The sequence below is a fragment of the Mauremys mutica genome, chromosome 11 (assembly GCF_020497125.1).
Source record: "Mauremys mutica isolate MM-2020 ecotype Southern chromosome 11, ASM2049712v1, whole genome shotgun sequence".
Classification (NCBI taxonomy): domain Eukaryota; kingdom Metazoa; phylum Chordata; order Testudines; family Geoemydidae; genus Mauremys; species Mauremys mutica.
The window spans coordinates 26495655-26511870 of NC_059082.1; the positions used below are offsets into that span (position 1 = coordinate 26495655).

General features: G+C 45.3%; 1 protein-coding gene across 4 annotated transcripts in view; it reads right to left on the reverse strand.

Moving 5' to 3' along the window:
- ALDH1A2 (aldehyde dehydrogenase 1 family member A2) overlaps positions 1–16216 on the reverse strand; it is a 113438-nt gene that overhangs the window by 66862 nt on the left and 30360 nt on the right. The window contains exon 1 of one of the 4 annotated variants that reach the window (XM_044979124.1): positions 6324–6523. The exons of 1 other annotated variant lie outside the window; for it this stretch is intronic. Coding sequence is in view for 1 of the 3 variants with exons in the window: in XM_044979122.1 (XP_044835057.1) it covers positions 6000–6116 (117 nt within the window). In the remaining 2 variants the exon portion in view is untranslated. Of the gene's footprint in view, positions 1–535; positions 642–5999; positions 6153–6323; positions 6524–16216 lie in introns of those variants that run through there. 2 more of the 4 variants (XM_044979122.1, XM_044979123.1) reach the window with 2 other exon arrangements.

Consider the following 16216-nt stretch of genomic DNA (forward strand, 5'->3'; position numbering starts at 1 on the left):
CCTGGTCACAGTGGGAGACTGTTACATACCAGTTGGTCCACTCGTCAGTTCCAGAATACTCCTAATGCAGAGAGATTAGGCCTGTGGATCCACATAGCATCAAATCCAATAGCTACTTTTCCAGTCCATGCTGGGACAGAGAGCAGACTGGCAGAGCTGTGGCCAACCCCCGACCCAGCCTGGCAGAGAAAAGCATCACAGAGTGCAGCATCTCTGCAACCTGAACCCTCTGGACAGAGGAACTGAGGGGTTCCATTCGTCCACTTCTCAGATCCCATCTCTGATGTCTTTCATCCAGGCACCCCCTACTCCTGGAATCTTCCAGCTGAGCTGACCCACAAAGCCACTAACCCCTTCCCATTTAAATACTTCCCTGAGAGCAACTTCTACCAAGAAATCTACAAGAAATTAGCCAGCGAATAATGGTTGGTTACACAGATAGATTGATATATTTTTTATATGAAACAAGACACGTCAACCCAAAGAGGATCTGCTACCAGAAAGGATAAAGATAGCTGGGGAGAAATCTACTCACCTGAATTTTTTCAAACCTTCTGCTTCAGTTCAACACATTCAGGTTATTCTAAATAAATCATCTTCCCTGCCACCCCTAATCTGAATTTTGGGCAAGAAATTACTCTTAGAATCTCCGGCAGGCAAGAAAACCCGCAGAAAAGGGGTGCTAGGCAATGTCACGGAGTGGAGACGGGCAAGAGAATTTAGTAGCAGCCAATAAAAAGCCCGAACACTTACTTTTTTGGAAGCTCAAATGTTTCTGTTCAGTTCTTATTTCACCAGAAGTCACTTGCCCATCCCTAGTACAAACTGTGTAATTTTACTGCTTTACTGTAGGGCTGGGTTTACAGTTTGGCTAAATTGTCTGAACTGAAACTGGCCTAAATTCAGTTTATAGTTTAGGAGTGGAAGACGATCCCTGTTACAGGTTTAATATGGCCATCAGTCTATTCACCTAATCCTAATGTATAATTCTTTCTGAACAAAGAGCCATTAATAGAACTATATACTCACTCTTTTCGTAATAAAGCAACTTCATCCTGTTACAGTCGTTTTATCAGAGGATCTCAAGGGACCTAATTTAGTAACTCTTACTCAAGCTCAAGATCAAGCTAAAAATGCCATGCAAACAAGAATTAGAACTCAACATCAACTTGAGTATTATCATCCCCATTATACAGAGGTAAAAGGAAACACACCGAGGGTGAAGCTGTTCACTCAAAGTCACACAAGCCAATGGCAGAGCTGGAAAGGAACCCAGGAGTCCTGGCTCTTTATTCCTGCTCAGACCACCCTACCCAACCCTGTCCTTTCATGTCAACGTGACATTAAAATCACTATGACAATGCTCTACACATAGGGCTTCTATTTAACAGGATCTATTAATTTTATTTTTCGGGGTTTATTTTTAGAAATTTTTGAGTTCTGTGTAGATGTCCAAAAATCAGGTTTTTGGGAGTCTCTCTTTAATATTGTAATAAAGATTTTTTGTGGAGATACTTCTCAAAATTCTTGACTAAGCAGGATGTACTTTAATTTTTATTATATGTATGAAAATGACTTACGCATTAGTTTAAGTTTTATCCTTGTTATTGAATGGTTGGTTTAGCGTTCAGTGCATTTGTTCCCTACTGAGCTTTAACATAGCACTGTTTCAAATGGCACTACAGCAGAACCTCATAGTTATGTACACTTTGGGAATGGAGGTTGTTTGTAACTCTGAAATGTTCGGAACTCTGAACAAAACATTATGGTTCTTTCAAAAGTTTACAATTCAACATTCTTAATACAGCTTTGAAACTTTATTATGCAGAAGAAAAATTCTGCTTTTAACCATTTTAATTAAATGAAACAAGCAGAGAAACAGTTTTCTTACCGTGTCAAATCTTGAACTCCCCCCCACCCTTTTTTAGTAGTTTACATTTAACAAGGTAATGTACTATATTTGCTACTTGACTGTGTACTTTTGGTTCCAAATGAGGTGTGTGGTTGACTGGTCAGTTCGTAATTCTGGTGTTCATAATTCTGAGGTTCTATTTATGTTAAAGTGCAGTAGGGAACCTTTAGTTCCCACCAGCAGGGACTACACAGACCAATTAATGCGCAACACATTAGAAATCACATCCCCATAATCCCCATTACTGCTCCATCTAGATACAAGCCAGGGACCAGCAATATTGCCCATATAATAACAAACTACACTGGGAAAGGGGTGAAGTCAACACAAATTGAGTAACCATTTCTGGTATTTTTCCAGTGTTTATTGGATAAACACATTTTTTTTCCAAATTGGGGTTGTTTTATTGGTTAAAACCTAACATCAGAAGTCCTATCTATAAAACAGGGTTGATTACACAGCAGCAAGAGATGAAGAATTCCTGCAGAAAAAAACACCAGAGGTGGCCTTAGGGGAGGAAAACTCTGCAAGGCGAAATAGTTCCACTGGAATAATTCCATGTCTATTTTTAAACACTAGATAGAAGAACAGATCAAATGATAAGGGGGTTCAGATGCTGGAGCCCGCAGAGTCCCCCCAGATGCACACAGATCTCCAGGGTTCTACTACATGCTCAGAACGCCCAGATGGCGTGGCTTCACTGCTGTGGCTTCCCTCAACATCTGATGCTCCTGGAACACCCCATTTTAGAGGAGTTCCCAGCATGGAGATGGCACAACTGGATTGATTGCTTGTTGCCAGGGAGACGGTGTGTATCAGCCTGGCATTCCCTCCTGCCTGCCCCCCTCCCTACACATGGATCCCTGGACTGACAGAGGTCTCCACAGGTTTGGAGCAGGGGGATGAGGAAGGCAGAAAAGCAGAACTGTAGGATGACTTTGCTTCTATGCAAGAGCAGAAGACCCTCCTCTCTGGTGATCCTTGGGGAATGATCCCGCCCAACATATTTATATGGGGCTCAGAAATGAAGAACAGATTTAAAAAATAATAATTATAATGAAAATCTTGAGTGTCTTGCACGTAGCAGTTCCAGTGAGTGTCATCAGAAGGGGAGATATTTAACCTTAAACCTGTAAGCCTGTCTACATGTGGACATTAATCTTATTTAAGTCTGGACAGAATCTGGCTGTTTCTCTTCCAGCATTTTTCTATTATTTACATATTAAATTAGTCATTTTCTATAGTGCCTGATCTAGGGGGATATATTTCTATGACTAGTTTTTAAAAATAAGACTACATTCCCTTCTGAGGATGGAATTCAGAGCAAACTACAGCATACATTAAAAGAAAACTGCATTTGTGTCTCAGGAAACTGACAGTCATCGCAAATATTTTTTTCTTCCTGATCAGTGAAGAAATGTACAGTGTGCTTGTTCCAAAGCATGGAGCAAAAGTATATGTGATAAAACTCAAACATTCTCTGCTGATTCTTTTCACTACATCTAGCATTTAATGATGTTCAGAAACAATTTTATGATATTTGATTGCTAACTAGTGGAAATACACCCAACTTTAAACACACAAACACAAGCAGTGTTTATTTTATCTATGTCACTCAATGGTCCTTAAGAGTGTGGTATTTTTCTAGGAAAATAATATACGTCCTACTATTTTAAAGATTTCTGGGTAAAAAAGTGATACTTTCTTTCAATGCACATTTTTTAAATCTATATTGATTCTGACTTAAGGCTCCCTGGAAGTCTAATAGCTTTTAGACTTAACAAAATTTCCTTAGCATTTTTCAAATTTAGAATTTAAAACACAGCAGAAATGCAATCCTTAAGTAGAAAAAACATTTTCAAATAACTTTAATTTCTCTGTATTACCATGAATACCTTTATTTTATGTAAAGAATTAACTCCCAAATGGTTGACTTTACATTCAGAGAGAACTGTAATAAGGAGTTCAAGAATTCTGAGCGCTGCTTGTGTGTTTAAAGGTCTCAGCTAACAAGCAAGAGGAGAGAGGCTGCTGGAAATGCTTACAGATGTCTGATTTTACAAGTTTTTTGTAAAGTGCTTTAGTCCAGCATTATTTATTGTTTATGGAAGTTGTTTGTCACTTAAGACATGAAATGACCCCTCCCCCAAACGAAAGAATCAAGTTTCAATCCATTATTTCATTTCTGATTGTTTTTCTTGGTAATAGGTGGGAAAGTGGATCCTGGATAAAAGTCCTGCCCAAGACAAGACTCCAAATTGAAGACTCCAATTATCTATAAATCACTTGTCTTTCCTGCAGAGAGAAAGAAAAGGGAGGGGGAGAAGAAAGAGATAGAGACAGACAGAAAAACAGAGACAGAAGACATGCCAAATAAAATACTAAAGATCCCTTTTCTATACCAAACTTCTTTCTTCAAGGGCAATCACGAGGTACCTGATATTTCAAATTCTGGTAAAACACTTTTGTTGTTGCTTTAATACTGAAAAATGAACTCTCTTACTTCAACCATTTGGCTAAAATCAGTCAGATTTCACACACTTCTGAGATTATGGCATTTTCATTCTAAATTATTAGAGTTTATATTCCTTCGTAATATTTTCAAACAAAAAAGAAGCACATGGCCACTCACAAGTTTGCATTGTACTTTAGAAAGATTTTTAAACCAATTTCCCAGTCGCATAAGGTTGAGAAATGTATATACAATTACTATACAAACTGTCTCGGATAAGCACATCATCATTAAGAGTATTCATAATACCTGACACATATTTTATAATACAAGAACTAATAACTTTAAGCGGTAAATAAAATTCATGCCAAAAATATTTGCTCAATATCATCATCCTTACAACGACACACCAATCACCCTCAAACACCCACATACTTTTCTATTTTCATTTAAATTACCTTCTGGAAAATTATAAACAAGCAAATATACACACTCTTAAGTTGTATCTCTCATTTCTCATTAAAAAATTATGAAGGCTAAAGTAGTTGAGTTTCCCCTCAAACATTCTTCTAAAACATGGAAAAACTAACAAATTAGAGAACAAATTCGTTTTGGCACTAGCTTCAAAAAAAGAAAGACAAAAAAGGTTTTAAAGTGATAATTGGAAAGAAAATATTACAATGGATTGGTCAACATGGGTTTCCTATCAGCGCTAAGACACCTGAAGGTGTATTTCCAGTAGATAAAAATGTTATCGCCTTTTTCTAATGTCCATGTATTTTCTTTTCCTATTAAGTTACTCAGTAATTAGGAATAAAATCTTAAACATTGAAATCTATTCATACAATGCATTTGATATTTCTCCAGCACAAATGAAAACATATTACAGTTCAAGGTACTAAAGGTGTAAAGATTCAAAACATAAAAACGAATTTAAAAATTGAACTTGCATTTACAAACGACTGGTCTAAAAGCCTGTTTTAGCCTCTGGAAACTGTTCAGTTCTATAATGTAATATAGAAATCCTGAGTATGTATCTACAGTGACCTAACTGGATAATTCTTAATGAAAATATAATATGACACTATATGTCTCAAATATTAAGATAATTTGCCCTCTAAACAATGTCATTTCAAGGGCATACTCAGTTATTGAGGAAGTTAGTCAAGAGACCTGTTTCAAGGCTGTAACAACCTGGTAGGATTAAGAGCCCTCCAGGAATTGTAAAAAAGTCCCAGGGGTACATGGACCATTTCAAGAAAGAAAACATGTTTATTTTCGGATTGAGAAGTATAAGTATATGTAAGTTCCTCTGATTTCCATCAGGAGCAACTGAAATATACAAGGGAAGCACTGACTGCTACACTGAAAATAAAAATGAGCAATTTTGTGGAAAACAACATTTAAAGAAGCATAGAAATGGTACAGCCAACCTCAGCAAATCTCATTTGCTTTTCTATTATCCTTTGGCTTTCCAGATGGTTACAGGGCTACAACAATCCGTTTCCTTTATTAGGCAGTTTTTTATCTCTGCACTGAAGTCGGTTAGGGCAGATTGGAACCGATGTTAAGCAAAATCCCTCTTCTGGGGGGAAAGCTGTGAGCTCCCTGCCAGAATAAACGAACACAACTTACCTTGGTGTATTTGATTTCAAGGTTGAGAGTGGGAGAAGGCAGCAGATGCAGAGATGCCATCAGAGCTGCAGGGTCTGCCTTCACCTCTCCTGGCATCTCAATTTTACTGGAAGTCATAGTCTTTGGGGGTTTTATAGTACAAACGTTCCCCCTTATCTGACCTGGGCTTCCCCCCCCCCTTTTCTTTTTTTTCCTCCCCCCACCCCCCCTTGCACAGATCAGTGCTGAAGATTTTGCTCTCGTCCTCTGTATATAGGCAGGTGTCAAGCCCGGTCTCTTCTTATTGGCCATGAGGGCAGAGGCAGGGGGGCAGGTCCATCCTACCTAGGCTGACAGAATTAAAATGCTCTCTCTTTCCATGAGCCGCTCAGCCTCAGCCCCAGGCTGGCAGACACCGCAGGAGATCAGCGCTCAACAGGTCTCTTCTCTCGGCCAAGGCTGGAGCGGGAGCGGGCTCCCCCCGGCTCTCCCCCATGGGCCGGGTAGCCAGCAGCTCGGGTGCCGGGGGCAATGCGCTATGGCAGGAGCATTAGCAGCCGGGTGCTAGGTGCAGCCCGGCGGAAATCAAAGCGGGGGGCACCTGGGAACCTCATTAGAGCCGCTCTGCCAAGGGGGGGGGCGGACAGGGCGATACGAGCCCCGGCCCCAGCGGGGCAGCCCCCATCCCCGGGGCAGGCACGGCTCAGCAGACCCCCTCCCCCCGGATCCCCAGGGGCCGGGCCACCCCTGTGCACAGGACACCGCGCTCCCGGCCCGGAGCAGCCCGCACAGCCGGGGGGACATTTCCCACCGCCCGGGGCCGGAGCAGCTGCTGGTCCAGCTCCGCGGGACAGGCTCAGCCCTGTGCCAACAGCCGCTTCCCTCCCAGCCCAGAGCGCCGAGCCGCGGCTCAGTCCCCGGCGTGCCCTCGGCCGGGAGAGGGCAGGGAGAGCCAGCCAGGCACACGGAGAGGCAGAGCTACAGCCAGGCAGGCAGCGGGAGATACACACACACACAGATAATCGCATGCAGAGATACACCCCGATAGACAGACCCACACAGACACGGATGTACACACAGATACACCCCGACAGATATACAGAGACGCAGATCTACTCAGACCCAGAGATACACCACGACAGACAGACCCACACAGAGAGACCCAGATACACACCGACAGATAGAGACAGAGAGAAATACTCACACCCAGAGATACACCCCGACAGACAGACGCACACAGAGAGGCATGGATATATATACCGACAGACAAACACATAGATACTCAGACCCACAAATACACACCGACAGATATACACGGAGATACGCAGACCCAGAGACATACATACACTATTTTTATATACACAGACACAAAAGTACCCCCGAGGGGCACAGCACAGACACACGCCGACACACGTTTTGTTTCCACCTTAGGAGAATGTAGGGGAATTGATACCAGTGAAGATGCTGGTAGTCCTGCCTCTTTACTAGGAAACAGCCCCCTCGTCCCACACTGCCCTGCCCTTAACAAAGGTGGGGTAAGGTAATAGCTTTTATTAGTCCAGCTCCTGTTGAGGAGAGACACGCTTGGAGCTGACACAGAGCTCTTCCCTCTGTGTAAGCTGGAAAGCTTTTGTCTCTGGCCAACAGGAGTTGGACCAAGAGGCAGATATTACATCACACAACTTGTAGCCATGTTGGTGGCAGGATATTAGAGGGACAACAGGGCACACTCCCAAAGTTTCTTTAGAACTGGCTACCCTCCTGATCTGTTTCTAGATGGAGGTCTGCTCCCCTTGCCCCACCTGCATCACACCCCACTACAGGAAAGGGGTTTCCTTGCACAACCCAGCCCCTTGTTCTCATCTGCCAATTATTTTATTTATCCTCCTTTCTCCCTCCCCTTCAAGCGATCTAACCAAACGGATCTCCACTCCCCCATCATATACTTTTGCAGAAAAGGGACCCTGCCTCTTCTTGCATTGGTCTCACAGGCTGCTGCAATTTGGGAACCAGAGTTTTTAAACAGGTCCTGGTGTTTTTTCCCTTCTATCCCTCCCAGCTTTATTCTCAGCATGTACCGATTTTCTCAAAATCGCCTCGCCTTTTTGCGGCCGCTTACATCAAAGAGGCTGGATCTCAGGGTGTGACAGTGATAAATGCAAACCAAATATCCTCCGAAGAAAGAGGCCGGCAGCAGATACCTGGTTACAGGCAGCAACATCTTCTGTTAGCCTGCTGCCCTCTGCTGGGCCACGTGGCTCATAGCCATAGTCAGCTCCCGCCGCAGAACTATCGCCCTCTGTTGGAACTGAGGACAAAGAATACACATCAAAGCACCCAGGAAAAGAGCAGGTTATTCTGTTTATTGAATTAGCTAAGAATAAACAATATAATCTGGTTTTGTTACATGGACCCTTTGCAGAGTCCACAAATCCTTGTTGCTCTTTGTTGTACAAACATGGCCACAGTTCATGGACAATTTGCAAATACAAATATAGAGTGTCAAAAGGGGTTATGTAAGGACACAAGGTGAACTTCACTCCTCCGCAGGGAGCCAGCAAAAGGTATATGTCATGTTAGGGCTCAAGTGGGACTTCAGTGGTGTATAGGCCACAGCGCTCATCTGTGAATTCACCCACAGTAGTGGTTCCAGCTGTGTAACGAAAAAGGAAGGTCAAAATATATTTGTCTAGCTTCTTTCTTTTCTTTATTCTCCTCCCAGTGAAGATGGCTTCATAATTTTGTGTTTGTTATAGGATAGGCAGGACTGTCAAGCTGTGACAATTTGAACGAGTGATTTCAAAAATTTAGCAATGCAGTTTATAAGCCACACTGAAAACACAGAGCCAGCGCTTTATCATATGAGTGATATATTCTATAAACTGCCTTAAAATGAACCAAATGAGGGACTCTTCCCCTCAAATGAGTGAAACTGGGTATGATTTGTATTTAGGGCGTTTTTATTGGCTAAGATTTGAGAGAGAGAGCCGGTGTGGCTTTTTAATTCTTAAGCAATACAGGCTGCTGGAGATTAAGTCAGAAGGCACTCACTAACTGAAGTGGGAAAACCTGCTTAGATGCTGCTCAGTCTGGGCTGGGACAGTCTGCACAGAGGCCCTGTGCCTTTGCACTACCTCCCAGCTTCCTCCAGCTCCATGGTAGTACAGATCCTGTGCCCCTTGTTTCTAGAGGCTCCTCTGTCTATCACACAGACCCTAGACCCCAACCACCGTTTAATGTGTGATGGGGCTGGCTGCTAGCATTACCTTTTATGTGGATTCCCCAAAGGGTTGGAGGGGATGATGACTGGCACCATCCTAGTCTTGCCTGAGCCCACTGCCTGTGAACAGATTGTTGAATAGGGATCCCAAGACAAGAGGTGGGAAAGACCGGTGTTCACTCTTCCTACTAGCCAGGGGTCTTATCTCCTCCTACCTGCAAAGGCAATGATTTGGGCCTGAAACAGAGTGTGGTTGCGCTGTCATTGAAGTCAATGGAAGCTTTGCCAAATGGGAGTAATAGCAAGGTCTAGAATACAAAATGCTACACTGGACATAACAACAATGTTGCAAGCATAGCCCAACACTATGAGTGTTTGATTATAATACCATAGGTTCAGCCCCCACTAAGGTAATTCAAATATTTCTTCTTGAGTGTAATCTTTTGGGGCAGGGACTCTGTCTCCTTATGTGTCTGTACCTACCATGTTTTGGGTGCTATCACAATAAATAAATAGAAATGAATATAGAACTAAACTTGATTTGCTTTCTCATGGGAGAACAAAATCATTCTAATAAAAACTACATTGCATGGTAAAGGAAAAAAACAACCATCTGTGCTTAAACCTGAGGAGTTCCACAAATGACAATATTTTACTGAACTCTTGCAACTTCAATTCTTTTTCTGAGTGCGAGTGCTAAGTAAACCGGTAATTAAATCAGTCTGTTTTACTTTCTTCCATGTGAATGGGTTTTAATTAAACACCTATTTAGACAGCAACTTCAAATCACTTAATCTGGAAACAAATTTGTTCTGTGTCAGGTTGTAAAGACAAAGATATTACGGTCCCTCCACACTTTGTAAAGAAATAATCATCGGCAAAATGGAGAAAGACCTGAGTAATTGTCTCCCTTATTTTCAAGGGAAGGATTTAGGTTAGTATCTAGCCAATAACAAATTGATATTCTGTAATTGTCACAATTCTTCTTTATCATCGGTTCTGCTCAGGTGGATCTAAAAGATAGGTAACATTTAGAAAAAAAATTGACTCCATTTCCAAACCTTAATGCCCCTATTTTCAAATTATGCTGTTCATAGTCAAATAAGTGGCATCACTTATATAAATGCCATCTGCCAAAGATCAGAAATAAAGGTGTTTGACAGTAACACAGGACACAAGATTGAGTGCTGTGGCATGGGAAGCGGTATATTTCCTGACCCAAATCTAATAAAGGTGTGACAGCCAAGAGTCATGGTAAGACTAATCTTTAGCTTGTAACCCCACTCAAGTGACAAGGATTAGAGTTACAAACAGTCCCTTGTCACATGGCAGAGGTCAGTATTCCCAGAATGCAATGGTTACTGTTACTTCTAGTAAATCAAACTTCACAAACATCCTTTACATTAGCAAGTTGGGACTCTTACTGCCTAGTGTCTTAGGGTGGCATCCAGGAAGGGACTTAGGCATTGCAAACTGAGCATCATGACATGTAGAAGATCCAGCAACACCACCGTGATCCACAAAGCCAGGGGCATGTCTACATTACACGCTGGATCAATGGGCTGCGATCGATCCAGTGGGGCTCGATTTATCCTGTCTGGTCTAGACACAATAAATCGACCGCCGAGCTCTCTCCCGTCGACTCTGGTACTCCACCGGAGCGAGAAGCATAGGTGGAGTTGACGGGGGTGCATCAGCTGTCGACTTACCACAGTGAAGACACGACAGTAAGTAGATCTAAATATGTTGACTTCAGCTACATTATTCACATAGCTGAAGTTGCATAACTTAAAATCGACCCCCCCCCCCCTCCAGAGTAGACCAGGCCTCAGTCCAGGCTGCAGGGAGGTGTCTATCCATGCCTAGTGATCCACGAACAGGAACCCACTGCCTGGAGTTAGACGTCTTAAGCATCTGTGGTGTTTCTTGTAGGAATGACTTAGGCACCTGCCATGCTCCACAAGAAACAGAAGGAGGCAGTGGTGCCCACCATGTAATTTTTAGCCGAGTAGTTAGAGCACTCATCTGGGATGGGAGAGATCCAGCTTCAGTTCCCCACTCTGCCTCTCTCTCTGGCCCAAGGACTGTTTCACTGTGGATAAATACACAGCCATTGAGTGAGAGCAAGAGGATTAGAATGACTCTGTAGCCCAGTGGTTAGGGTACCCTCCCCCCGCCCGGGAGAGCCTGGGTCCAGTCCCCCTGCTCCAACCACACTGAGGGTCCCCCACATCAGAATATCCCATAGCTCAGTGGTTAGAGCACTTTCCTAGAGCTGGGAGACCCCTGTTCTATTCTTTTCTCCCCCTCAGGCAGAGGGGGGAATTGAACCTGGGTTTCCCCCATCCCAGATGAATGCTCTAACTACCAAGCAAAAAGTTATAAAATGGGCACCAGCACCACCTCCTCCAGCCAGATTTTGAATGGGACCCAATCCTGTAAGTGCCCTCTGAGCACACCTACCAGATCCAGGTGGGCCTCACACATGACTTATGCAACCAAATGCCTGTGGACCCCTGGTTCATGGATTGCTCTAGAGGTTAGGTGGGAGGCAAGTATCTGGATGGTTATAGAGATGTAGCAGAGGCATGCCCAGAGCCAGAAACATAGGTGCTTAGGGAACTTTTACCCTGAAAAACTTAAGGCACAGAGTGAGTTTAGGTGTCTACAGGCTCTGGCAGGAGTTTGATGGATCACAGTGGAGCCAAAACTGGGCCCTGGGTACCTAAAACAGGGACTTATGCACCTAAGTCTGGGGTTTATGGGCTTAAATACTTTCATGGATCCCACCTTTGTATTCCCACTCAGCACCTTCCAGGTTTGGCCACCCCTCCAAGGATTAGGTATTAGGGCACGTCTACACTTGCCAAGCTACAGTGCCAGCAGTTACAGTGCCGCTCAGACAGCGCCGAAGAGAAACCGCTGTTGCAGGTTCACACTGACAGCTGCTTGCACAATAGCATGTTCACATTTGCAGCGCTATTCAGAGTGGTGCACTCTGGGCAGTTATCCCAGAGAGCACCTCTTTCGCAGGGCATCCTGAGTCCTGTCCCAATGCCCCGTGATGCATTGCTTCACATCCCAGCAATCCCTGTGCTTCCGTCCTCATTTGGCACCATCTTTCAACAGTTTGTGTACTGCATGCCCTGTCCTGCCTCTTTCGGGCTGCAGGAATGGAACCCGAGCTGTTGACCAGTATGCTGCTCGCACTGACCAACATGTCACGAGTAGCAGTGGAGTTATTCCTTAAACTACAAAGTCAAGAGCAGTGCAACGTTGATCTCGCCACACGTAGTAGCTATGACACGAGATTGCTTGCGGCATTCATGGAGGTGCTGACCACAGTGGAACGCCGCTTTTGGGCTCGGGAAACAAGCACTGAGTGGTGGGACCACATTGTGATGCATGTCTGGGATGATGAGCAGTGGCTGCAGAACTTTCGCATGAGGAAAGCCACATTCATGGGACGGTGTGATGAGCTTGCCCCAGCCCTGCGGTGCAAGGACATGAGAATGAGAGCTGCCCTGCAATTGGAGAAGCACGTGGCGATTGCACTGTGGAAGTGGTTACTCCAGACTGCTACCGATCGGTTGCTAACCAGTTCGGAGTGGGAAAGTTGACCGTTTGAGTCATGTTAATGGAAGTGTGCAGGGCCATTATTCGCATCCTGACTCTGGGCAACGTGTGTGACATTGTGGATGGCTTTGCACAAATGGGCTTCCCTAACTGCAGAGGGGTGATGGATGGCACACACATTTCAATTCTGGCACCAGACCACCTAGCCATTGAGTATTTGCAAGGAGTATTTCTCAATGCTTCTCCAGGTGCTTGTGGATCACCATGGGCGTTTCACAGACATTAACACAGGCTGGTCCGGAAAGGTGCATGACACATGCATCTTTTGGAACACTGGTCTGTTCAAGAAGCTGCAAGCAGGGACTTTCTTCCTGACCAGAAGATCACCATAGGGGAAGTCAAAATGCCCATTGTGATCCTGGGAGACCCTGCTTACCTCTTAATGCTGTGGCTCATGAAGCCATACACAGGGCAACTTGACAGCAGCAAGGAGCGGTTCAACAACAGGCTAAGCAAGTGCAGAATGACTGTGGAGTGTGCTTTTGGCCGTTTAAAATTCCGCTGGTGATGCCTGTATGGGAAGCTGTACATGGCCAGTGACAATATTCATGTTCCTATAGCCGCATACTGTATGCTTCATAATATTTGTGAAGGGAAGAGTGAAAGCTTCACTCAGGGCTGGACAGCAGAGGCTCAGTTTGAACAGACAGAGACCAGGCCTATTAGAGGGTCACAGTGTGGGGCCATAAGGATCAGAGATGCTTTGAGAGAGCAATTTGAAGCTGAAAGCCACTAATATTTATTGCTATGCTTGGGAGTGCAGTGCTTGTAATGCTAGGAGATGATTGGTGCACATGATTCAAGAAGGGACCTTAACTTAATTGTATATTGCTTTGCAGTGCTGTTTTTGCTTTCACTTAATAGAATAAAGATTGCTTTCAAACAAACACAATTATTTTATTGAAAGACAACAACCAGAGGAGAGAGTCAAATGAAAAAAATCAGCAGCAGGGAGGGTGATGGGGGAAGGGAAGGTATCAAGAGGAGGAAGGGTCCCGGAACGGCTACAGATTTGTGTATGTACAAGGATCAGACCCAACCTTCCCCTTTGGAGTATGATGCAGCGGGTGCTGGACTTCAGCAGGGCCAAGCTGCAGAGGGATGGGTGTTGAGTGCAGTGGGTAGTGGGAGTCCACACTGCTGGACTGTGAGGAGGGAGGAGTGGAATGGTGTGGGTAGAGAGTGGAGCCAGGAGGTTGATTACAGTGTGTTGGCGATGTGTGTGTGGGGGCACATGGAAAAGAGTTTTGCGACAGAGGCTGAAGGGGAGGACGGGCATGGAGCTGCTCGGTTTGAAGAGCTAGTATTGCCTGGAGCATGTCTGCTTGGCGCTCCATAACTGTTAAGAGCCGCTCTGTGGCTTCTTTCTGGTGCGACACATTCTCCTTTCGGTCCCTCTTCTCGTTGTCCCGCCACTCCTTCAGTTCTTTTTTCTCAGCGGCAGAGTGCATCATAACCTCATGCATAAAGTCCTCCTTAGTTCTTCTTGGACACTTTCTAATTTTGCACAGACGTTCTGCCACCAATAACAAAGAGGGAGGCTGGGCTCCCAAGGTCATCTCTGTGAAATTTAAATGCAACATTTTACAGAAGCAGTATTGTTTGCAACACAGACAACACTGTTTGTGCTTTAAAACACAGCCAGTACTCACACAGCTGTCACTAACTGGCTGACCCCAGGCAAGCACACATGAGCCACAAGACCCCCAAAATGGCAAGTAGCCACAGGGGCAGGGTAAATCACTGTTCCAGGACCCTGCTGTATGGGTATGTGGCTCTTGGGCACTTGGGGAGAGCCAGCACTGTAGGGTGGGCCTGATAATCATTCCTGTCCCCACACTTTCCACAGGAGGTGATCATTATGGAAGATATCTCGCTGCTGAGGATGAGCAGGGAATCAAGGGAGGGTCTTCTCCAAGCCTGTGGCTTCTGCCCTGGCACCTATACAGCACCTATACAGCTAGCCTGTGTGCAGCAAGGGTCCCCCCACCCGTCAAGGCAAAGTGGCGCAGGAAAGTTATCGTTAATGGGGCAAGAAACAAAGCAGCTCTGCTGAGGAACCTGGAGCAGTGGCTTGCCCAGCATCTCCACGAGAGTTTCCTGGAGATCTCTGAGGGAGATTCCCGTGAAGTGAGGGAGTGTATCAACAGCCTGCTCCGCTGCTCAGGCTAAGCATGAAGTGGGAGACAAGCCTGCTTTCTGCAACCCTCCTGCCCGCAACAACTCACTTCAGCAATTCCCCAAATCAGATCCACTTACCAGGGGCCTCCTCTCTTGTTTGTGCTTTGCCAAGCTTCAACTGCTGTGACTGGCTAGGCTCCTCTAGGGCAGAAAAGAGCTCCTGACTGCATGCATCTTTGGCCTCCGAATCATTCTCTTCCTCTGGGTCCCCCTCCCCCTCTTTGTCGAAGATTGCCCCCTCCTGGCTCGGTCCACTCTCGACTGGCACGCAAGCCAACGAAGTATCCACAGGGTCCTTCATAGTGGAGGGGGGGGCCGCCACCGAGTATCACGTCCAGCTCTTTGTAGAACCGGCAGCTCGTGGGCGCAGCACCAGAGCGGCGGTTTGATTCCTGTGCCTTGTGGTAGGTGTTCCGCAGCTCCTTCACTTTGACCCTGCACTGCAGTGTGTCCCAGTCATGGCCACTTTCTATCATGCACCTAGAAATCTGTCCGTAGGTATCATAATTCCGATGTCTGGAGCACAGCTGTGACTGCACTGCCTCCTCTCCCCAAATGCCGATGAGGTCTAGCAGCTTGGCATTGCTCCAAGCACGGGATCGCTGAGACCACTGTACGCATCACCGAGCAAACAGGAAGGGGACTTTCAAATTTGCAAAGGAATGTACGGGGTGGGGCTGACAGTTAGTCACCTGAGGGCAGGGCAGTAGAGTTCAAACTGATGGCCAGAAAGGTGAGAACAGGCATTGTGGGACACTTCTTGGAGGCCAGTTGTAGCACTGTAATCACCACGGTGTCTACACTGGCACCGCAGCGCTGTAGCCCCGGCACAGAAAGCTGAACACCTCTCGTTGGGGGGGGTTCTTTAGAGTGCTGCATCTGCGCAGTTTCTGCGCAATAAGTGGCTTGGCAGCATCTACACCTCAGGAGTTAACAGCACTCAAAGCTGCTTTACTGTGCACAAACTTGCCAGTGTAGACGGGGCCTTAGACCTGTGCTGTACCAGAAGCAACAACAGCGCAAATTACTGTCAGCAAGTGTGAACCATTAGAAAGTAAAACTACTCAAAAGGTGTAGGAGGCCATCAATGGTCCAGAAAGCAACCAGAATGTTTCCCTAACTGGGCCTCTGATGATTGCTCATGCAAAGAAATCCCAGGCATAATGCCAGCATAGCAGCTCTGTGCCACCTACTCCTCCAC